Source organism: Microcebus murinus, chromosome 24 (genome assembly GCF_040939455.1).
Source record: "Microcebus murinus isolate Inina chromosome 24, M.murinus_Inina_mat1.0, whole genome shotgun sequence".
In the NCBI taxonomy this organism is placed as follows: Eukaryota; Metazoa; Chordata; class Mammalia; order Primates; family Cheirogaleidae; genus Microcebus; species Microcebus murinus.
This window is the reverse complement of record NC_134127.1, coordinates 2,910,067-2,934,481: the sequence shown is the minus strand read 5'-3', so window position 1 is coordinate 2,934,481 and position 24,415 is coordinate 2,910,067. Positions and strand designations below refer to the sequence as shown.

Here is a 24,415-nt window from a genome sequence, read left to right as displayed (position 1 = left end):
CCCGCGCTGCCACTTCTCACCAACTTCAGGCACCTCCTGGCCTACGTGGAAGTGGAGCTCGGTGTGGGAGCGGGTGTTTCTCAGCGCCGGGTAGGGCTGGCGTCACTGCCCGCTGGCAGCGTCTTAAGCCGCGCCTCGCTCCCTCCCTGATGTGTGCCTCCGAATCCCCCAGTTTTGCGGAAGAATGATCGGTTCACCTTTGCTTTAGGCTGCAAATGGTCTTATCCCTCTGTTTCCTGTTGGATATCTGCAGGCTTGCAAAGCTGGTCTCCTAGAAGTGCAGATTGCTGGAGTGTGGCTATCCGCTTTCTTCACTTTTTGCTCTGGAAGCAGAATGCCAGGAGGGCACCTCTACTCCGCCATTTTTCTCCTCCAATTAATAATATACTTTATTCTCATTTGTTATGGTACTTTGATTTTTTTTCCTGCTGATTTTCTTGAGTTCTATATAGGTTCTAGTTATCAGCCCTTTATCGGATGTGTAGCATGCGAATATTTTCTTCCATTCTGTAGGTTCTCTATTTGCTCTCATAATAGTTTCTTTGGCTTTGCAGAAGCTTTTTAATTTGATCAGGTTTCATTTATTTCTTTTTGTTGTTGCTGTGATTGACCTTGGGGTCTTCTTCATAAATTATTTGCCTAGGCCAATGTATATAAGAGTTTTTCCAATATTTTCTTCTAGAATTATTATAGTTTCACGCCCTAGGTTTAAGTCTGTTAACCACCATTAGTTGACTTTTGTGAAAGGTGAAAGGTGCAGATCCTGTTCCAGTCTTCTATGTGTGGTTATCCAGTTTTCCCACCACCATTTATTGAATAAGGATTATTTTCCCCAGTGTATGTTTTTGTCTGCTTTGTCAAAGATTAGATAGCTTATGACTTTAAACTATACTACAAGACTATAGTAACTAAAACAGCATAGCACAGTCACAAGAACAGGGACATACCCCAGTGGACAGAACTGAGAACCCAAGAGTAAAGCAGTTCTTGCTTTGAAAAATTGCTATGTCAATAACTCATGACATGACTTTAAAATTGTAAGCTTAATTATTCTCAAATAAAAAATATACATAAAAATATCTCCTTCTCAGGGTATATGGGAATATATAATATAAAATGCATAAAAAGTGCTAAATGGGCCCTAGAAATTACAAATTGTGATTACAATTTAGGTATTATTTTCCTGCACAAATTTGTAACAAAAACAGTATAGCTCTGCTCTCTTAAAAGAAAAAATAGTATCTCATTTGCAACATTTCACATTTTATTGAGTAATAACATACTATTTTTATTTTGACTCCATGTTTTTATTAAAAATAAAGAGATGTTATGAAAGTCAGATTCATCTGTTGTGTTTATTCCATAAAATTATGTGCGCATAAATTTTTTACAAATTATATTCCTCATCTTTTGACTTTGCATTTTGCTTTTGTTGTTTTTTAACTTAATATTTTAGGGTTGCAGTGGGTTCAGATGTGAATTAGTTAAAGAGAAGAGGAATTGGACTCGGTGTAGTTCAGATAAACATTGCCAAGGACATGGGGTATGTAACTGTTACTCTCTTCTTAAGTATAAATGTTTTAATCCATGTCAATGACATTTTCCATAGTAATAAAATTCACAATTATTTGTTGTGAAAATTTCATTTGGAATATTGCCATTAAATAAGGACAGTAGATTTCATCATTTATACATATACATTATTTATGTTTATAATCAATCAGATTGCTAAGGTTTTCATGAGCAAATAACTATGAACTTTGTACAAGTATTCAATGTGAAACATTATTATAATGTTTAAGATTGTGATATTTTGGAAATGAGTGTATTAAGGATTATACATATACTTTTATACATACATATTATTTATAATTTTATGTATAAATTTATAAACATTCACAAACTATTAAACACATTGCTTTTAATCTAATATTTTTCTGGGATCAAAGTTTTCTATACATTCAGATCTGTTTCATCCTTCAATGGCTTCAATTTATGTCCCCATACAGTACAAATACAATATTTGAAATGTCATTTATTGGATGACCTTTCAAATAATGTTGGAATTTAACTATTGTGAATAGTGGTAAAGTAGACATTGTTGTAAATTCACCTTTGCACACTTATCTGATTTCTTAAATAATTAGCAATGTAATCTGATTGGACCAAATATTTGCACTATTTGAATTTTCATAAGCATTATATTGGCTTCAAGAAACATTATGCCATTTTGTTCTCCCATCAATCATGTACAAAAATGTGTATTTCCTTATATTCTAGCAAGACTAGATTATTAGTCTTTTTACTCTCTTCTAACGTGCTAAATCCATTAGGAATTTGATTTTATTTGATGATTAATGACAGTTTCTAAGTATATATGGTCATATTTGTCATTTGCATTTTATTTGTCTATCCATTATAAATTTACCTACTAGGTTATAGAAATTTTGTTAACTTTGTAAATTTTTCCAAGCATGCTTTTTGCTTTAACTTTGTGGCCAGTGTTTTCTGCCATTCTGATGATTCTTATTTTATGTTTTAATTTCGATAAAAAGCGACATGTCTCTGTGTCTTCAAACAATTTTTTCTCCCAATATGTCCTATTATTTGCAATATATTTTTTATTTTTTTCTTTCTTATTTACTTTTAATGTACTTATTTATGTATGAACTTATTTCTGAATTCTCTACTAGCCCTTTTCTATTCATTCGTCACATCACAATTATGCAAATTTTCTCACCTTCCACATACATTTTGCTATGTGAATCTCATTAAGCAAACTTCTACCTTTTGGCTTTTTTCCAATTTTCATAAAAGTTTGGCTATTATCACAGCTATATTTTTAAATCTAGCACAATTCATGCTAAATTATCATTCTATATTTTAGCTTCATAATCTCTATGCTTTCTAGCAAAAGACATTTGAATTTAATTGAGAATGTTATTTACCTTTATTTGGAAATAAAAGAGACAAATAAGACAATGTCTCTATGGTATTTAAAAATGTATTACATGAACATTTATTGTACTACTTTTTATTTTGAAAATTATTTCCACATTAAACTAAAAACTCATTATACTAAATTATACTGTTTTAATAATTTACATTGACTAACAATCTAAAAATAATGCATTTAATTTTTATGTTGTATATAAAATGTTCTTATTTCATTTTGTTTTGGTTTTAGATTTGCAACGATAACTTTCGTTGTCATTGTGATCCTGGATATTTTCCCCCAAAGTGTGATGTAGACCCACAATCACCAGGAGGAAGCATAGATGATGGGAATTGGTCTCCAGGAGGTTAGTCTTTAGAACAGTGTGTTCCAATAAAGTTCTCTGCCTTCATAGAGATGGTCTATATCCCCACTGTCCCATGTAGTTATTGAACACCTGACGCGTGGATAGTGCAATGAAAGAATTGAAATTTCAGCTTTATTTTACTTTATTTAATTTAAATTTAAATAGCCATTGTGGTTGGTGACTGCCATACTTCCAACCAAAATTGTGTGTCTTTTAATTCTAATCAAGAAGTGAAAAGTTTAAAGCTTCCTCTCTTAATTTTAACCATGGTTTCCAGAATATTTCTTTTTATAACTCAGAGTTTTGTACATAGCCATAGTTAACTTATAGAAAAGGTGATAGTTTTCTATGTAGTCTGTATATGGCAAGGACACTGCCTATTATGATGTGCTATATAGTTCACAGTCAAATGGAATCTCTGAATTTAACTGTAATATCAAAAGGGAAAAACAATTAAATCTTCCACACCCACAGTATATTAATGGTATGTGGAACTATTTTTAAATTTATTTGGTGAAAAGTCATGAGCAAATATAAAATATTTGCATTTTCTAAACATAATTTTTATAGTTAGAACTATATATCTGAATAAATACTTGAGATATGGATTTGTATGTCAAATATACTGAGGCAACAATTATATTTCTAATTAACTGTAGATGTATGAATAAATTAATACAGCAGCTTGAGACACAGGAGCTAAAGGCTTGAAGGTTAAGAACAAAATATATCTCAGAAAGTTTGTTGGAATATGTTTCCTTGCTCCCACAATTTAGAATTTTGGGTATTTTGATAGTAGATGTTACTGAAAAAAGTAAAGTTTCAGTTAGTTTAAGTTGAAACAAATATATACATACATAAATTAAAAGAAGGGTAATTTAACCTTCACTCATTTGGGCAGTGTCCAATTTTAAGCTATTCTACATAAGTCAGTGATGATATTCATGTAGAAGATTCTGTATGAAAGTAAAATTTTACTTCTCTGGGATATATACCCAAGAGTGAAATTGCTGGGACATATTGCAAGCTATATATAGTTTTAAAAGCAAGAGTCAAACTATTTTCAGGTGGCTATACTATTTGACACTCTCAAAAATAATATAGGAATAACCGACGTGTTTGCACATTCACCAACAATTCATGGTAACACTATTTTTAAATTTTGCCATTCTATTAGCTATATTAATATCTCATTGTAGTTTTAATTTGCACTTCATCAGGGATGATGATTTTGAGTACCTTTAATGTGACTATTTGGCTATATATCCTATTCAGTGAAAGTGTCATTTAAATATACAGTTTGGAGAGATTTTATGTATTATTGATACATGTGTGTTGTTGGATGTGTGATTTGCATATATTTTGTCCAAGTCTGTAGTTTTTTTTTTTTTTTCTCAGAACAAAATTTCTCTTTTTATAAAATTTATTTATTTATTTTATTTCAAATTATTACAGGGGTACAAATGTTTCTGGTTCTGTGTATCAAATTTATTATGCTGAGTCAGGATTGTAAGTGTGCCCATCACCAAGATAATGTTCATTGTACCTGTTAGGTAGATTTTTGCCCACCCCCTCTAACCACCTTTCCCCTGCTTGATTTCCACTGAGTTTTTCTTCCCTCTGTGCACATGTGTGTTCATCTGTCAGTTTCAATTTAATAGAAAGTGCATGTAGTGTTTGTTTTTCTATTCAGTAGTTACTTTCCTTAGGATAATGGTCTCCAATTCCATCCAACTTTTTGCAAAAGGTCTTAATCCATGTTTCTTCATGGTCACCTGGTATTCCATGGTATACAAAGACCAGATTTTGTTGATCCATGCATGAATTGAGGGGCATCTTGGTTGATTGTGATCTTGGTTGATCTTTACAATTGTGAATTATCCTTCAATCAACATTAACATGCATGAGAAAAGGACTTCGCTTCCTTTGGGTTAATATGAAGTAGTGAGATCACTGAATCATCTGGTAGGTCTACTTTCAGTTCTTTGGTGAATCTCTACACCATTTTCCATAGAAGTTATGCTAATTTGCAATTCCACCAACAGTGTATGAGCCTTCCTTTCTCTGTGCATCCATGCCAGCATCTATTGTTTGGGGACTTTTTGATAAAAACCATTCTGCCTGGGGTAAGGTAATAATTCATTATAATTTTTATTTGCATTTCCCTGGTGACTAGTGACTTTGAGCATTTTTTCATGTTTATTGGCCATTTGTCTAACTTCTCTTGAAAAGCTTCTGTTCATGTCTTTTGCTCATTTTTTAATGAGGTTGTTTGATTTTTTCTTGCTGATTTGCTTGAATTCTTTGTAAATTCTTGTTATCAGTCCTTCATTGGAGGCATAGCTTGTGAATATTTTCTCCCATTATGCAGATTGTCTATTTGCTCTGTTAATTATTTCTTTGGCTGTGCAGCAGCTTTTTAGTTTAAGTAAATCCCATTTATTTACTTTGGTTGTTGCTGTGATTGCCATTGGCTCTTTGTTTGTAAATTCATTGCCTAGGCCAATATCTAGAAGAAGACTTTTTCCCACATTTTCCCCCAGAATTTTTATGGTTTCATGCCTTATATTTAAGTCTTTTATCCATGTTGAGTTAAGTTTTATGAGTGGTGAGAGATAGGGGTCCTATTTTATTCTTCTGCATGTGGCTACCCAATTTTCCCAGCACCATTTATTGAATAGGTTTTCTTTTCCCTAGGGTATATTATTGTCTGCTTTGTCAAAGATCAGTTGGCTATAGGTAGATGGTTTTATATCTGGGTTCTCAGTTCTTTCCTGTTGGTCTATGTCTCTATTTTTGTTCTAGCACCTTGCTCTCGTTACTATAGCCTTGCAGTAGAGTTTAAAGTTTGGAAAGGTGATGCCTCCAGATTTGTTCCTTTTGCTTAAGGTTGCTTTGTTATCTGGGGTCTTTTCAGGTTCCAAACAAAGTGTAATTTTGGAAATAATTTGGAAATTATTTTTTCTAGATCTGTGAAAAATGATGTTGGTATTTTGATGGAGATTGCATGAATCTGTAAGTCATTTTGGATGGTATAGACATTTTAACCATGCTGTTTCTACTGATCCATGAGCATGATATATTATTCCATCTGTTTGTGTCATCTGCAATTTTGTTCAGTGTTTCATAGTTCTCTTTATAGAGATCTTTCATCTCCTTGGTTAAATATATTCCTAGGTTGTTTATTTTCTTTGTAGCTATTGTGAATGGCATTGAGTCTTTTCTTTGACTCTAGGCTTGACTATTACTGGTATATAGGAATGCTATTGACTTGTGTACATTGATTCTGTAACTGAGGCATTGCTGAATTTATTATCAATTCCATGAGTCTCTTGGAGTTGTCTTTGTGGTTTTCTGGATATAAGATCATGTTGTCAGCAAAAAGCTACAGTTTGACCTTCTTTTCCCCTCTTTGGACACCCTTTATTTCTTTTTCTTGTCTGATTGCTCAGGCTAGAACGTTCAGCATTATGTTGAATCAAGGTGGTGACAGTGGGTACCCTTGTCTTGTTCCAGTTCTTAGTGGAAATGCTTTGAACTTTTCCCATTCAATATGATGTTGGCTGTGGGATTGTAATACATGACTTTTATAATTTCAGGATATGTTCCTTCTATGCTTAGTTTTCTGAAGGGTTTTTTATCATGAAATGGTGCTGAATTTTGACAAATCATTTTTCTTCATCTATTGAGATAATCATCTGGTCTTTGTTTTCACTTATTCTTATGTGGAGAAACACATTTATTGATTTATGTATGTTGAACCATCCTTGTATCACTGTGATGAAGCCCACTTGGTCATGGTGGATTATTACTTTTTTATGTGCTTTTGAATTCAATGTGATAGTAATATTCTAGGAATTTAGAATGTACTGGCCTGTTGTTTTCTTATTTTCTTGTGTCCTCACCTTGTTTTGGTATCAATGTAATATTGGTTTATAGAATAATTTAGGGAGTATTCCCTCCTTCTCAATGTTATGCAATAATTTCTGCAGTATGTGTACCAGCTGTTTTTTGGAAGTCTGGTAAAATTCAGCCCTGAATCCATCTGATCTGGGACTTTTCTTTGTTGGAAGATTTTTTATTACTGCTTCAGTCTCACTGATTGTTATTAATCTGTTCAGGAATTCTATTTATTACTCATTGTCTTGGGAGATGGTATGTTTCCAGGAATTTCTCTGTTTCCTCTATTTTTTCTAATTTATATGTGTAGAAATTTTCATAGTATTTATAGATTATATTTTCTTTTTCTGTTGTATCAGGTGTAATACCTTATATTTAATTTCTGAATGAGCTCATGTGGGTCCTTTCTTTTCTATTGCTGCCTAATCTAGGAAGAGGTTGATCCATTTTGTTTATATTTTCAATGAACCAACTATTTGTTTCATTGACACCTTGTATTATTTTTGTTTAGTTCTGCTCTGACCTTAGTTATTTCTTTTCTTCTGCTGGCTTTCAGTTGGTTTTGCTCTTCCTTTTCTAGTTCCTTGAAATGTGTCATTACGTTGTTAAAATGTGACCTTGCTGTCTTTTTGATATAGGTCTTTAAGGCTATGAATTTTCCCCTTAGGACTGCTTTTACTGCATTCTACAGTTTTGATAGCTTCTATCCCCTTCGTTATTCAGTTAGAGGAATCTTTTGAGTTCCATATTAATTTAATTATTCATGCAATAATCATCCAGAAGCAGGTCAGTGATTTTGTGTAGAATTGAATGTTTCTCTTTTCGTTCATTTCTGGTTTTATTCCACTATGGTCTGAGACGATACATAGTATCATTTCTATTTTCTTGAATTTCTGAAAGATGTTTTGTAGCCTAAAATATGGTCAACCTTGGAGAATGTTCTATGTTCTGATAAGAACAATATATTCAGCTGTTTATGGATAAAATATTCTGTGTCTATTAGGCCTATTTATTCTAGAGTCACGTTTAAGTCCAATGTTACTTTTCTTTTCTTTTTCTTTTTTTATTTCTGAGTATTATGAGAGTACAAACATTTTGGTTACATTTTATGTCTTTGCCTCACCCAAGCAAGGGTTAGAGGCATGCCCCTCCCCTCTACAATGCTCACCGAGTCCTTTAGTTGTGAGTTTACTCCCCGCAATCCCCTAATCCCCGAAGAATGTTACTACCATGTGAGCACCATAGTGTTAATCAGTCAGGACCAATTTGATAGCAAGTACAAGTGGAGCCTATTCTTGCGATCTTGTGATATCTCACTTCGAATAATGGCTCAAGCTCAGTCCAGGAAAATATAAGAGGTGCTAGATCATTTTCATTTCTTAGAATTGAGTAATATTCCATTGTATACATATACTAAATTTTAATAATCCACTCATGAACTGTTGGGCACTTGGGTTGTTTCCACGTTCTTACAATAGTGAATTGTGCTGCCATAAACATTCGGGTGCAGATGTCTTTAGTATAGAATATCTTTTGCTCTTTGGGGTAGATGCCTAATAGTGTTCTTGCTGGATAGAATGGTATCTCTATTTTTAGCTATTTGAGGTATCTCCAAATTCTTTTCCACAGAGGTTGCACTAGTTTGCAGTCCAACCAGCAGTGTAAGTGTGTTCCTGTCTCTCCACATCCTCGCCAGCATTTGTTGTTTTAGGATTTTTCAACCGCATCAATAAATGGGCAAAGTAAATGAATAGAAGCTTTTCAAAAGAAGTCAGAATAATGGCCAGCAAACATATAAAAAAGTGCTCAACATCTCTAATCATTAGAAAAATGCAAATCAAAACCGCAATCACCTACCCCAGTGAGATTGGCCTCTATAACAAGTCCAGTGTTTCTTTCTTTATTTTCTGCTTGGATAATCTGTCCAGTTCTGTCAGTGGGATGTTGAAGTCCCCACCAATTACAATTCTGTTATGGTATTGTTTTATACGAACTCTGAGTTTCATCTTTTGGGTCATTTCACACTGGTGGGTATCTATTTTCCTGAACCATATATAATGCAGTTCTCAATGTTTCCTGCAGGGCAGGTCTGATCTTGACAAATTCTCTTAGTGTTTGCTTGTCTGGAAAAGTCTTTATTTCTCCATCACATATCAAACTTAGTTTTGTAGAATACCAGACTCTAAGTGGAAGTTGCTCTGGTTAAGAAGACTGAATATAGGTTCCCAATCTCTTTAGGCTTGTAAGGTCTCTCTTCAGAAGTCTGAAGTTAGCTCGGTGGGTTTTCCTATGTAACTGTACCTTGATGTTTTTGCCTCTCACCTGGAACAGCTGTCACTTCTTATTTTTGGATTTTCTTTTGTTTAGATGAGGTTTCTCTTTCCCCCCTCACTCATAAGGGCATTCCTGTAGCATATGATGGGTAAGAATCTTTGCTTTTGCTTGTGAGTGCTTTGATGGTGGTCTAGGTTGTAGGTAGATGCCTTCACTATAGATATCCTCAGTGTGGTGGTTTTCTCAGTCTCTGGTTGTTTGCAGGCTGTAGCACTGGTGAGCTGTGTGTGTGGCATATCGCCTGTCTCTGTTTGGTGAGGGAGGAAGGAGGCTTTTGACATGCTTTCTCTTTCCCCGACCTGTGGTATTCTCAACAGTGTGACTTGTACTGGCACGCCGAGTTTAATTTCTGAGACAGTGAGTGTTTCCTGTCTGTAAGAATGAACCACACTCTGTACGATTGCCCCAGCAAACGCTGTAAGGTGTATGTAAACTGACCTCTCTGCAAGTAAGGTGGTGCTTGCCAGAAGGAACAAACTGCAGTGTTGTTTTTAGGACCTGTGACCAACTGTAGCCTCAGGTCTGTGGTGACGGGATGCACCCCTGAGGGTGTTGGCAGCCTGGTGCTTTGTCCTCAAGAAGATCCCAGTTCACTGGCAGCAGCAGCTGTTGGGCTCGTGAGGGTAGAAAGGCTCTCCAGTAGCTCGGGAGCCTATTGACTGCTCGAGATGTGAGGGAAAGAGAAACAAACCACTCCACCTGCCCGTTTCACTGGACTCCAAGCCACTAGGGCGTTGACCTCTGCTGATGTCTTGCTCCTTCTTATTCTGCTCTGCAGCTTCTTCCAGTGGAATCTCTTGTAGGCTCTGGCACTTGTTCTCTCGGAATTACACCCAGTCTATGCTTGTCCATTTGTTTGTTTTATCTTTTTCAAAATAAAAAGCTTTTCCTTCTTTCTGAGACTATCTGTCAGCTGGTGTCTCTGGGCTGCTGTCTTCAGTAGGCTCCAATTTTTATTTCGGTCTACTATTTTACTTTCTAAATCATGCTTATAGTGTCAAGTATGTGAACTCTTTTCAGTCATAGGACCTGACAATGGTATGCTGTAATACTTCTAAAAAGTGTAATTTTAGGCTTCATCATTAAGCCCATAATGCATTTCAAGTTAACTTTTATAAAGGATGGGAGGTTTCAACTCAAAGTTAAATTTGTTATGTACTTCAGCACCATTTTCGGAAAAAGCTATCACCCATCTATTGAATTGCTTTCTGGCTTTTGTCAGAAATTAATTGGCAATATTTTTTATGATATTTTATTTGGTTCTTTGTTCTGTTTCATTGATCCGCATGTCACTCCCTATACCCATACCACATTCCTTTGATTATTGTAGCTTCAAGGTAATCTTTAACATTGAAGAAAATTGATTTCTGCCACTTTCTTCTTTTTTCAATGTTGTGCGGCTATTCTAGAGTCTTTCTTTTCTATATATATTTTAGGAATAGCATGACTATATTTATAAATAGTCTTGCTGTTATTTATATACATTAATTTAGGGAGAATTTGTATTGTATCATCCAATGTATGAACACAGTATTTCTCCGTGTTTATTTGAGTCTGCTTTGATTTCTTTCATCAGACCTTTGTAATTCTCACTATATACTGTATATGTACTGTATATGTACTTAATTATTTGTTATTTCATTTTCTTTAGAGCAATTATAATGATATTATGGCTTTTTTGTTTGTTTTGGTCACCATTTATTCATTGTTAATATATAGATGTACATTTTTTTTTCCATGTCTTTCTATATTCGGCAATATAATTGAATTCATTTTTAGTTCTGAGAATTTTGGGAAATCCTTTGAGATTTCCCTGTAGGCAATTGCAATCATGTCATCTTCAAATACAGATTATTTTCTTTCGTCCTTTCCAATATCTATGTCTTTTATATTTTATTTTATTTTTTAAATAAAAATAAAAAGTTTTATTGTTCTTGGTAGAACCTCTTGGCCTATGATGAGTAAGAGTTGGGGGAGTTAACATCTCACCTTGCTTTTGATTTTAGGGAGAAAGAATTCAGTTATTCACCATTAAGTACTGTGCTAGCTGTAGGGATTTTGTAGATAGTCTTTATGAATTTGAGGAAATTTTTTTAATACCTAATTTCTAATATATTTTGTTATTAATATTGTTAATTTTGCAAATGTTTTTTGGTGTCAATTGATTACATGATTTTGCCTCTTAGTCTGTTGATATGTTCAATTACACCGATTTTTGAATTTTGAACTAATCTTGAGTATCTAGAATAAATTTTCCTTGATTATGATTTATTGTGTTTTATACTTTAATAAATTTGATATTTTGTTGAGGATTTTTGTGTCTGTATTATTGAGAAATATCACCTGCCTCACTGTCCCTCTGTCTCTTTGTCTTCCCGGTACTGTCTTTGTCCTGCTTTGTTGTCAACTAGAACTGGTATTATAAAATGAATTCCTCTTCAATATTCCTCATCTATATTCTCTAAGCAATTGCTTAAAATTGGCATTATTTCTTCCTTAAATGTTTGGTAGCTATTTCCAGTAAATTCCTGAGGGCCTGGAGATTTCCTTTTTGGAGGGCTTTTAAAATACAGATTTATTTTTTTAATTAGCATGTAGAAATTCATATTACTGATTTCATCTTAAATGTATTAAAGTAGTTTATACTTTTCAAGGAATTCACCCAACGAATGTTTTTCCACTTCTATCAATTACTGAGAGAGTAGTTTTTAAAATCTCTAATCATAATTATGTATATATTTGTTTTTCCATTTTAGTATGCCAATATGTATTTCATTCCATTCTGATTATTTGCTAATTGTCACATGTATAGTTCAGATTCGTTTCTGGTGAATTGTTGCTTTTATGATTTCTGTAATATATTTCATTTGTTTTTGTCTTGAAGTTTACGTTGTCTGAAATTAACCCTCAATAGTTATCTCTAATTTGTATGCCCCCAAATCATTTTTTTTATTTTAAAAATCATATTTTCTGTAAATTTAGTGGCTGGGCTCTGTGGTTCACGCCTATAATCCTAGCACTCTGGGAGGCCGATCCCGGTGGATCGCTCAAGGTCAGGAGTTCGAAACCAGCATGAGCAAGAGCGAGAACCTGTCTTTACTAAAAATAGGAAGAAATTAAAAGGCCAACTAAAAATATATAGAAAAAATTAGCTGGGCATGGTGGCACATGCCTGTAGTCCCAGCTACTCGGGAGGCTGAGGCAGGAGGATCACTTGAGCCCAGGAGTTTGAGGTTTCTGTCAGCCAGGCTGATGCCATGGCACTCACTCTAGCCTGGGCAACAGAGTGAGACTCTGCCTCAAAAATAAATAAATAAATTTAGGAAGTAGGAATCAAAAATAGTGAAAATAATCTTTATTAAAAATTTTTATATAAACTTAAAAATGGAAAACACATATTTTTCAACCTATATTTTTACTAGGCTTTTAAGGATATCTAACTAAAATGCCCTATGTGTTTTGATTCAACTCCCTGCTGTTAAACGTGTATCTGGTACATATCTTTCCTATAATTACCAGATGTATTTGAAATAAATCTTTAATAAGTCAGGACTGACTATTACTTATGATTCTCTTTTTTTGTGTGCATTTATATCTTCAAAGCACAATTTTGATGGTAACAATTTTCCTGATGTTATCTTCTTTGTACTATAATTAAAATATCTTAATAAACATCAACTAAAGTAATCTTAATTTTTTACTCCTACTGTGTTTAAATCCTTTCAATAGACTTTGCATATGTATTTAACTTCAGTATTTTTCTACTTGTGAACCATATCAAATAAATGTTCATGTCCAAATGTAGAAGATGAAAGGATGTTATCCTAAGTCTTCTTTATAATACAGGAAGTCTCAGGCGCTTGTGACAAAGTATTGCTTGATGAAGTCCTTCCTATTATGTGACTAACTGGATGAGGATTCCATATCTCCATTTTGTCTTTTGAAATATACTTTTGAGTCATTGACTTGGAAAAAATTAGGATATCATCTAAACACTTGTAGTCTGACATTTCATTTACGTGATCAATATATTGTAATCTTATTTGTAATGTGATAGTATTTGGCAGTGGCATTTTTGGAAGGTGATTGTGTCATGAAGGTAGAGCCCTCATAAATGTGATCAGTGTTTTTATGAAAGAGACTTCCTTCCCTTGTCCTTTTCACCATGTGAGTTTATAGCAAGAAGATGGTTGCCTGTGAGCCAGGAAGCAGACCCAGATCATAGAATGAATCGGCCAGAGCCTTGATCTTGGATTTTTCAGCCTGCAGAACTGTGGGAAATTTCTGTTGTTTGTAAGCCACCGCGTCTGTAGTATTTTTGTTATGGCACCCTGAAAAGACTAAAACAATCACTCTTCCAGGCTAGGCTACTGTTTTATGTTTCTTTGCATTTGTCTGATTAATAGTTATATAATGTTTTAATCCATCAATATTGTTCTTCATATTATTATGGTCAATAAAAGACAAATTCTGAATTTTTGAATGTGTTCTACAAAAGCTACAATAAAAAGACAGAAGCTGTCCCAGGACACTGTTGTACCTTTTCTGATAGTTAATAGATTATCTTGGGCAATAAAATAAGAGAATTTAAGTTTTCTGATAGAATAAAGAAAAGGAGCCCTAGAAATAAATCCTTGCCTATATAGTCTAATGATTTTTAACAAGAATGCTTACAGCCTTAATTGGGGGAAAGTCAGTCATTTTAACAAATGGTGTTGAAATATCTACATATTTACATGTAATAGAATAAAGTTGAATCCTTGATTATGTCACATGTAAAATTAACTCAAAATGGATCAGTGATCTAAGTGTAAGAGCTTAAATAAACTCTCAGGATAGAAAATATAAGGGGAAATTATTGTAACATTGGATTTGGCAATGATTTCTTTGATATGACACCAAAAGCACAGTCAACAAAAGAAAAAATAGATAAATTAAGATTCATCATAATTAAAAACTGTTGTGCATCAAGAACTATCAACCTAGTAAAAAGGCAATACATGGAATGGGAGAAAATATTTGAAATAATGTATCTTATGAGGGATTAATATCCAGAATATGTAAAGAACAAGTCAAAAACATAAAAAGAAATGATCACATTAAAAAATGGGTGAAGGAGTTGAATAGACATTTCTCCAAAGAAAATGTGGAGATGGCCAGTGGGCACAAGAAAAAAAATAATTTTCTCACATCAAAATCCTTAGAGAGATGCAAGTCAAAGCTACAATGAAATGCCAATGAATACTTATTAGGATGGTCATTATTATAAAGAAAAATTCATAACATATGGAATGTTGAATGTTGGTCAGAATATGGAAAAATTGGAACCCTTGTGCATTGCTGGTAGAAATGTAAAATAGTTTAGCTTTTGTGGAAAACAGCATGATGGATCCTCAAAAAATTAAACATATAATTAGTATATTATCCAGAATTTCCAATCTAGATATATTCCGTGAAATATCGAAAGCAGGGACTTGAGAAGATATTTTTACTCCCGTATTTATAGCAGTATTATTCACAATAGCCAAAGTGTGGAAATTCCAAATGTTTATCAACAGATAAATAGAAAAACAAAATGTGTTATATACACATAATAGAAGATTGTTCGTTCTTAAGAATGGATAAAATTCTGTCATATGCTACAATATGGATATGAACTGAAGACCTTATGAAAAGTTCAGTAAGCCAGTTAGAACAAGACAAATAGGTTATGATTCTGTTTATTTTGAGGTGCTTAGAGTGGTCAAATGCATAAAATCAAACTATTATAGGAGGGTGGTTCTTCTGGGGAGAGGTGGAAATGGTGAGTTAATATTTAATGAATAGAAAGTTTCGGCTTGGCAGGAGGAGAATGTTCTGGAGTTAGATGGTTGTGATGGTTGTACAACAACATAAATGAACGTAATGCAGGCCACAGAAGGGGATATGATAGACTAAAAGAGATTATAATATAAGTAAAGATTAAATATATATGATGAGATGATAAATTATGGTAAGGATATTGTATTATTATGTCAATGACAATATATTGCCAATGATATTTATAAGGATATTGAGTTGACATAAATATATAATGCACTTTGGGTATAGTCATAGAAGATTGAAAAACACTTTTAAATTCAAATGTATTAATTTTCTGACTATATTATTTAAATTGAAATTTTAATAATTCAAATTAGTGGTATGATTTATACATATTTTTGAAAAAGCTAAAAAGTACTCTCATATTTCAGGTAGAAAGATGCCCTTATTGGTAAAACGACCTCAAAAAAATGGCCTTTTGATAAGTTTCTACGTTTTTCTACCTTTCCTCATTTTAACTGCCATTATTGGTCTTAAATGGAAAAAAATGAAGGAATTTTGGCATAGAGCAGAAACTGCAAGTATGGGGTAAGTAAACTTATTACTTTTTATGCTTAATATTATAAATGTATTATACTATGGGAAGAATTTGACTGTAATTCAGAATATTACAAATAGGGATATTGAGATGGATTAGGTTAATGTTTAGAAATATTGAATAAGAAGATCTCAGTATATGCCAAATCTTTTTTTTTTTTTTCTTTCACATTTCATGCAGTTAGATTTCCTAATCATTCTTACAAGGCCAAGAACAATTAAAGCTACTCAGTAAATCCTCAGGGCCTTTCACATAGAAAGTTAAGTTTTCTATAAATGTTTTAAGAAGTTCTGTTGACTTCCCAAGAAACACCATTTTCCTTGCATTGACAATAAGTTGTGCCAAAGAGATAAAAAAAGATAGTCATGGAGGCAGATATTGTGCTTAGAATATGTAGAAGGTAAGAAAATAGATGTCACAGAATGAGGGGAAAAGCACAGATAATATACTCCATATTTCAAACATAATATTGCTCCTGCATTTCTGAAATTAGAATTAAGGTACTTGCATAGCTTTTTTCCTTATCATAAAACCAATAAAAGCTGCTCAGTGAATATTGAGAGATATAAGAATGCAGAAGTAAGAATAAGTAAGTGAATCGTGTTGTTCTGTGCTAAAAAGAGAGAGAGAGAGATTCTCTGTTTCTCATTTATGTTCATGGAAATAAGACATTGATGTAAAATTTTCATCAGCACTTTTATTTCTCTGGTTAGTTTTTTTTATTTATCAAAAAGTTAGCAGCTACTAGTTAAATTCAGAGTAATAATCTGGGTGATTTATGCAGACATTTACATAATCATCCAATTATTATAAATTGACTTAATTGAATGTTGAATGATAGCTAGCATGACTCTTCCTGTGCTCTTACTTAAGACATTCTGGAAATATCTGAACATGCCTTTCAGTTGATATCTTGGAAGATCAACTGCAAGAAATAAATCTGACTTTGGGAAGAAATGTTATACTAAGGGATCATTAGTCAAAAATTACAAAATCTGGTCAAGACAGCCTAAATTTCACAGCAATACATGCTTTCAGGGCTGCAAGAATAAGAAATGAAATAGAGCTGATGCACAAAAGGGTGGTAATGAACGGGATGGTTGGGAACTAGGTCATTCTGTCTTCACGCAAAGGCTTTGTGAGGAATAACACCTCGTTGTATCTCTGTCCATTCTCTCCAAATTGACTGCTCTGCTTGCACTTGTTCACTTCATACATATTAATTGATTAATTAGCACAAATCTATCTTGTTTAAATTTGTCTTCATTTGCCTTAAGATTGTATTGTTTCCTAATGCTATCTATTTTTTACAGATCTTTCTCAGAAGTCAGCAATAGTAACAGCAGTCAGTCATAGAGTTAAAGGTGAATTGAAAGAATTAAATTATTATTAAAATGACATAATTCGTGAAGTAGTTTGTTTAATAATACTTCACTATAAGAAACTATCATGGCCATATTTCCTCATCCTGAGTCCATTTGTTAATATCGCATTGAAGTACTTGATGTTAACTTTGTTTTATGCTTGAGAAATATTTAATGTTAAGTAATATTTGCCAGAACCTTACTGAGCAGAATTTTTGTAATAAGAAATGACCTTAAATGAATTGTAAATATTTTCTTAAAATATCTATGAATGATCATACCTCCTGCTCACTCATTTAAGGTTCCAGTGGTTCTAATTGGTAGATTTACACACAGTATCTCTTCACATTTATATTCTTCCTCATTAAGACTCCATGGGTATTGTTATCCTCGTTTTAGAAATGAGGAAATAGACATAAAGAATTTAAATGATTTCCCATGAGCATAGAATTTTTATGAGTTTTGGAATTGGGGTTTAACTTAATGCAACTGGTTGCATCCAGAGTTTAAACTTTTAAGAATGTCACAGTCTTAACACACAGAGCCTGATGTATGACTGGGGATATAGAACGGAATTTACATTGATTAAGTACGTATTAAATATCAGACAAAATGTTAAATGCATCCTCCCTTCAAGGCAGAGAGACAATTCTTTATTATAATATGGAATACAATAGGCATCCGTAAATATGGTTCAAAGTTGTAGTTCACATGTGTGAAGAAATAAGGCCTATATCACTGGGAGCAAATGGAAAAATTAAAAATCCAACCAAGAGTAACATCAAAAGTTCATCCAATTACTTATCTGCCATTCCTCCTTATCTGTCTTTGATTTATAGTTAAGTCAATGGGTCTCCATTTCCTTATCTGTCATTAAGCACTGGGGATGAGAAAGACCCAAAGTCCCCAGAATCCTTATTTTAAATTTTAAGAAGCCTATTATGAATTGCATTTCCCTTATCCTGTAAAAAAACAAAAAAACAAAAGCAACATCCAGGATTTCCCAGAGGTAAAGATAGAGCTTTTCAATTCCAGCTGCAAGTCAACTTCATCTTACACGGGCATGTACCTGAAAGAACTATCATTCTTTCAGATATATTTCAGATATATCTGGGCATTACCTTTCCAAACACATTACTGCTCTAATGCAAATTTAAGTCTGGAATGCTTGAGTGACACCAGGAATGTCAGTTTGTCTTGAGCCAAATTAGCAAGAGGGCTGCAGCTGTGATGAGGTCAGAACTCACCTAGCGTCTTGGAGCTCTTGGAGACCATTTGTCATTTACTCCGAGTGAAAGGGAGGCATCGTGGCATAGTTCAGATTCCCAGCACATGACTTATACTTCAAAAGGCTAATTTGTTGAAAATAGTCTGTATGATGGCCAGAGTAGAAGTGCAGATAGATACCCTTGAATGGAGAAACTACTGCAATATCCATGAGACAGTCAGGGGTGGTAAGGATTGTTTTCTGCATAAATTGAAGGCTAACCAACTGAATACATTGACAGTTTGGATGTAGAGTGTAAGAAAAAGTACTTAAATAATATGATTATTGATATAAAGCAGGAAGAGAGCAAGACTGAAAATGTAAAACTAGGCCTCTCTGTTTCCAAGGTTCATCTCTTAACAGTTTTTAAAATTCATCCTAAGTTTATAAATATTGAGAGATAAAATCTGCATAGGTTAGCATCAGCCAAGACAAGTGTCTGATATGCCGTGATAAGGAGTTTAAATGTTCTTCTATACGAAGGACATAATATTTTTGAGGTGGTAAGAGACATCTGGTTCCATATGGCTTGTATTTTACAAATTTCACTGGGATAAAGTAGGGAAAATGGATTTTGTCAGAACTGGAGACTAGTGACACAGCTAAGATACTATTAAATGCACAGGAAAGGTATGATGAGGGCAGGGATGGATGAGAGGAAAAGCACAAAAATGTTCTGAGAGAAATGACAGAGGTAGAATCGACTGGAGTGGTGACTGGGTGGATGTATTTACATTACAGTGAAAGAGAGATCTACAAAGACCTCAACTTTTGGGCAGAATGAATAGTGACAGATTTTACCAAGGACATACAGTATAGTAGGAAAAGAACTAATTTGGGTGGAGGTGAAGAAGCGGAGGGGAGTGAAGAATGAGTTTGAATTTGACATGGGTATGTAGGAAATGCACAGAGCGTTTTTGAAAGTGCTCTTCCTCTGCAGATAGAAATACACAATTAGTATTAACTGTTTTCTATTTCTTCCACATATTTATATTGTTCTGTTCTTCTCTTTCCTTTCCGTGGTTTTCGTTTGCTCATATGAAGTTTCAAGACTGTGCAAATTAAACGTATAAACATCAATTTGTAATATTTCCATTTAAAGTAGCTATCTTAAACTACTCATGAAATACAAACTTAGAATAACAAATTTCCCAGATCACAGTCACAGATAGCAACAGTATAAACAATGTCTTATTATGTAAATTAAGTGTCATACCTGTAGTTGCATAGTAAATGCAGATAGCTTTTATTAATGATGAAAATTTAGCATTTTAATTTTTCTATATTTCTTCTACAATAGCAATTAAATGATAGTATTGAAAAGCCATAAGATGGAGAAAGGATATCACCAAGAAACTCACTGTAAACTGGCCCGATCCAAGAATGGAAAAAAACCTGTGTTGCTCTCCTTTTGTTGTGGCGAAAAGCTTTCATTTTCACGAGCTAAAATAAAATCCTATGACTGAAAATATGCAAGCTTGTGTCTATCCATTCTTCTACCCACCATGATCTTTTAGTGTGAAATAAGCAGCTTTGCTTCTTTTAACCTCAGAATTTTTGTTACATCCCAAGCTGAAAACCTTCCATCATCCACTGCTGCTGTCTGCTCACAGGTGCCCATGGCCACGCTGACTGCTCCCGGCTCAGCAGAAGACACCGGCAGCCTGCACATACCCAGTCGCTCCTGTTTCCCCTGCCCTGCCTGTCCTGGGCTTGGGAATATTGAGAGGAAGAATTTCTAGATAAGTCCATTCCCAGGGCCCCCAGATAGTCCCTGGCATCTATTTTATCTTAAGGAAATCGATCAAACTGAATTTCTGGTCATATATGCCTGTTCTGTCAGGTATATATGTTTTCTTGGCCATATATAAACTGATATATAGAATATTTATTTGTCTTTTGGGGAAACTCAAAGTTGCTGCACTATCTTAAGTGAAGCTGATGTGTTCTAGGCTTGATTTTCTTACTTCTGTCTCTGTCTTCCCATCTCCCTCTTGCTGGGATGGATGCACTTCTACACATCTCAAAGATTACACATGGGTCAGGGAAACATCAGCCCGTCTGGAGTCTGTTTTGGACCTACAGAGCCCCCATCGAAAAAAAAAAAATATTCTCGTGGAACAAGAGTAGAAGAACCGCACCATAGAGGCCCAGAGTTTCTTTTTCGAAATGTCTATCAAGGGACGAATAGATAAGAAAATGTGGTATATCCAAACAATTGAATAGCAGCCATAAACAGAAATGAATCACTGAAAATGCTATGAAATGGATGGAACTAGAAACCATTATGGTAAGTGAACAAATCCAGTTACAATGACCATGTGTTATTCATTTTCATGAAATGTCCAGAATAGGACTATCTCTGAAGACGAGAATTAGTTTCATGGTTGTTTAGGGCTAGGAGAGAATGTAGGGGTTGAAGAACCACGTAGGAGAGAGGTTGATGGCTAAAAGGTAGGGAGTTTCTTTTTGAAATTACGAAACTGATTAAAATTTTATAATGTTTGCACATATGTGTGGACATACTAAAAAAACATTCGATTGCATACTTTAAATGGGTAAATTGTCTGGTATGTGAATTATATCTCAATAAAACTGTTTCAAAAATACAAATTAGGATGATTCCACCACCTATACCTCATCCTGATTGCCACTAACTTATTTGGGGCCATTATGATCAATGTCCTGCCTCATTTTAATAATAATGTCTGATCTATCAGTAGCCCAGGTGCACTCTAGTACCTAGCAGGTCCAAATTTTAGTCCAGACCAGAGTTTATTTTTGTAACTGTTAACACAATTCATGCTGGCAATAGGGAATACTGGAGTAAAAGAAGATTTGGGGGAGAGGTAGAATAGAAGAGGAGTTAGGTTTTGGACATGTGCATATTTGGTAGAAAGTTCAAGGAGGTGGTTGCATGCTCTTTCTTCCACTGTGGTGTCCTCTCTCCTCTTGCCTTGCTGCCCTCCTCAGCCCCACAGCTTCTTAGCCACTGCTTAGATCTACTGATAATAACTCTAGTGGATTATAATCTAGTAATGTAAGCAAGGTACACAATTGAGTTCAGTATTTCTCTTACTCCATGTGGAATGTTTGAGTGAACTTAGGTTAGATGGGTATATCCTGCCCCTAATCAAAGGCTAGAGAACATGCTAGGGTTGGGTATTTGTCTTTCTTCAAGTTAGTTAGACTCTGCTAAAACTCCGGTCATTTAGATTGCGGTGAAATAATTTCTTTTCATGGAAAGTAAGTTAGGAAAGTCAATGCTTTGGGCATATTTCAAAATGGCTACTTTTCTCTGATCTTCACTATGAGAACTTGATAGGAATCCAGGACGTAAAATTCATAAAAGTGTAAGCCCCTCCCTATGACTGAGCCCCTGTGGATGTTTTCATTCTTAAACTTGTTCACACTAGTCTCCAGCAATTCATGAATTTCAGTTTGTTGTCCTAATCTAGTGGTTCCTGAAAATGTTTCTGTTTGTGGATTTCTGCTCTGGTAAGTTCTGATTTTCTGTATCTGCCAGTCTGTCTCTCCAGTTTTGGGGATAGCAGTTTTCCTTGTACCCTCAATTCTCTGATGGCTCTAGAAAGGGTTTCTGGTTTTCAGTTTCTTTGGCTTTTTTATTGTTATAAGGATGGGTAGTGATTACTTCAAAGCTGCACATATGCCACACTGGAAACTGGAAACCTATAGTAGTTTTTTTTTTTTTTGGGGGGGGGGGTTTGTTTGTTTGATATATTGGTGTTATTCTCATATGTCTGGTGGAATTTATTGTGAGATACATTTGAACTTTTTTATATGTGAAAATACAATTAAAATACAGTTTCTTCAATAGTAGTAGGACTATTTATGAATTCTGTTTATTCTTGTGCCACTTTTGTCATTTGAAGTTTTTCAAAAACTTGTCCATTTTATATAAATCTTCAAAATTTTCAATTTTTTAAATATTTTTTCTTATGTCCAAAGCAATAACAGTGTGAAACCCATTTTATTTTCTGATGATGCTAATGGTATTTTATAATGTAAGATACTGGGCTATTAGGATAACGGATGCCTTCCGGCTTATGTTTACTGCTTGCTTGCTAACCGCAGGGCATTATGGGTGCATTATGGGATGCAGAGAAAAAAATACTGAAACCAGAGTCTCTCGGCTAGGACCCGGAACAGGTTAGAGTCTATCAGGGGCAGGATGAAGTAAGAGGCTGAGCAGATGCATGACCAGCAGGGGCCCACAAATCACTGTAGAGGGCAGATGCATGACCAGCAGGGGCCCACAAATCACTGTAGAGGGCAGACACGTGATCAGGACATAAACAATTTAGGTATAAAGTCTCACTCGCACACGGAGGGTGGCAGGGTGTCCCTGCACAAACATAGGGCCCGTGCTCTTGGGCTTGGACCCTAACTCGAGCTAGACAATAAAACTCCTTTTGGTAATTACAGCCTCGGTGACTCTGTCTTTCTGTCCTGCAGATTCCGGCTCTAACATTTTGGGGCTTGTCCTGGATTTCCCACAGACCGCCGGATAGAGCTCAGAGCAGAGGAAGGAGTGAAAAGCTCGGAACCCCCGAGTAGCAGACTGGCATAGGACTTAGGTGGATGAGCCAGCGGGTCTCCCGGTTGGGGTCAGACGGAGAAGTCCTCTGGCCTCCTTGGAAACCCCACAGCTGACCTTGGAGGTTGAGGCTCAGTCAGAAGGGGACCAGGGAGTTAGGTCCAGACTAGGTGGGTCATTGTTTTCCGTTTGTTCACTGTTGTCCGTTCGTCTGCTCATTTTGTTGTTTGTTCCTCGATTACTCGTGTCACCTGTGCGATTGTGCCAGTCAGTTTGTTTTGTGTCTAGGATTTCTTCTTTTCAGGAATGGAACAAACCCTGACGATGCCGTTGTCTATCCTCGTGAGTCATTTTAAGGATGTGAGGACGAGGGCACAGGACCTGTCCTTGGAGGTTAAAAAGAGGAAGTTTATCACCCTTTGTGAGGCGGAGTGGCCCACGTTTGGGGTGGGATGGCCCAAGGAGGGTTCCTTTGACACCTCCCTCATTGAAAAGGTAAAAGGGTGGCGTTTGGCCACCACGGCCATCCCGACCAAATTCCTTACATTGTGATCTGGCAGGATTTGGTCCAGGACCCACCACCCTGGCTAAGGACACTCCTGCCTGCCCCTAAGGAAAAGGCTAAAATCTTGGTCACCAAGGGAGTGAAGAAGGGCGGGATACTGGCAGGACCCATGACCCGCTGGGCCGCCCTATGTTGGCACAACCCCTATGTTGCCATGCTCCAATCTGTACCCAGTTTTAACAGACTTGGAGTGGAATGCGCCCCCGCTCTATAATGCTGGGGTGGCCCATGTGGCTCCCATGGCCCTGGGGGATGCAGAACCAGCAACAGGGGGACCAGCGGACTGGACGGACTCCAGATCCGGAGCTTATGAGGGCACTCCCCCTGAGAGCAGCGGGACCCACTGGACCAGATGGGAAGCAGGCATACCACTACTGGCCCTTCTCCACTAGTGACCTCTACAATTGGAAATCCCAAAATGCAAATTTTTCTGAAAGTCTGAGGGATTTAATTAACCTTTTAGACTCTGTCCTCTTCACTCACCAGCCCACTTGGGATGACTGTCAACAGTTGCTTAAGGTATTTTTTATAACTGAAGAGAGAGAGAGGATCCAAGTGGAAGCACGAAAGCTGGTTCCAGGAGAGGACAGCAGACCCACCGTCAATCCCCGGGTCATCAACCAGACCTTTCCTATTGAACGGCCTCCCTGGGATTACAATGATGTTGAAGGTAGGGAGTGTGTCCAGGTCTACCGCCAGACTCTGATGGCCGGTCTCTGGGCATC

The 24,415-nt window shown here is 35.4% G+C and overlaps 1 protein-coding gene across 1 annotated transcript in view; it reads left to right on the top strand.

Moving 5' to 3' along the window:
• Positions 1-20,036, top strand: part of LOC142864096 (A disintegrin and metallopeptidase domain 3-like) — a 119,042-nt gene extending 99,006 nt beyond the window's left edge. Inside the window, exons 17-21 of the mRNA XM_075997195.1 lie at positions 1,457-1,543; positions 3,188-3,302; positions 15,770-15,926; positions 17,250-17,300; positions 19,868-20,036. Of these exons, the coding sequence (XP_075853310.1) occupies positions 1,457-1,543; positions 3,188-3,302; positions 15,770-15,926; positions 17,250-17,292 (402 nt within the window). The 3' untranslated portion in view covers positions 17,293-17,300; positions 19,868-20,036. The remainder of the gene's footprint in view (positions 1-1,456; positions 1,544-3,187; positions 3,303-15,769; positions 15,927-17,249; positions 17,301-19,867) is intronic.
• Positions 20,037-24,415: the final 4,379 nt, after the last annotated feature.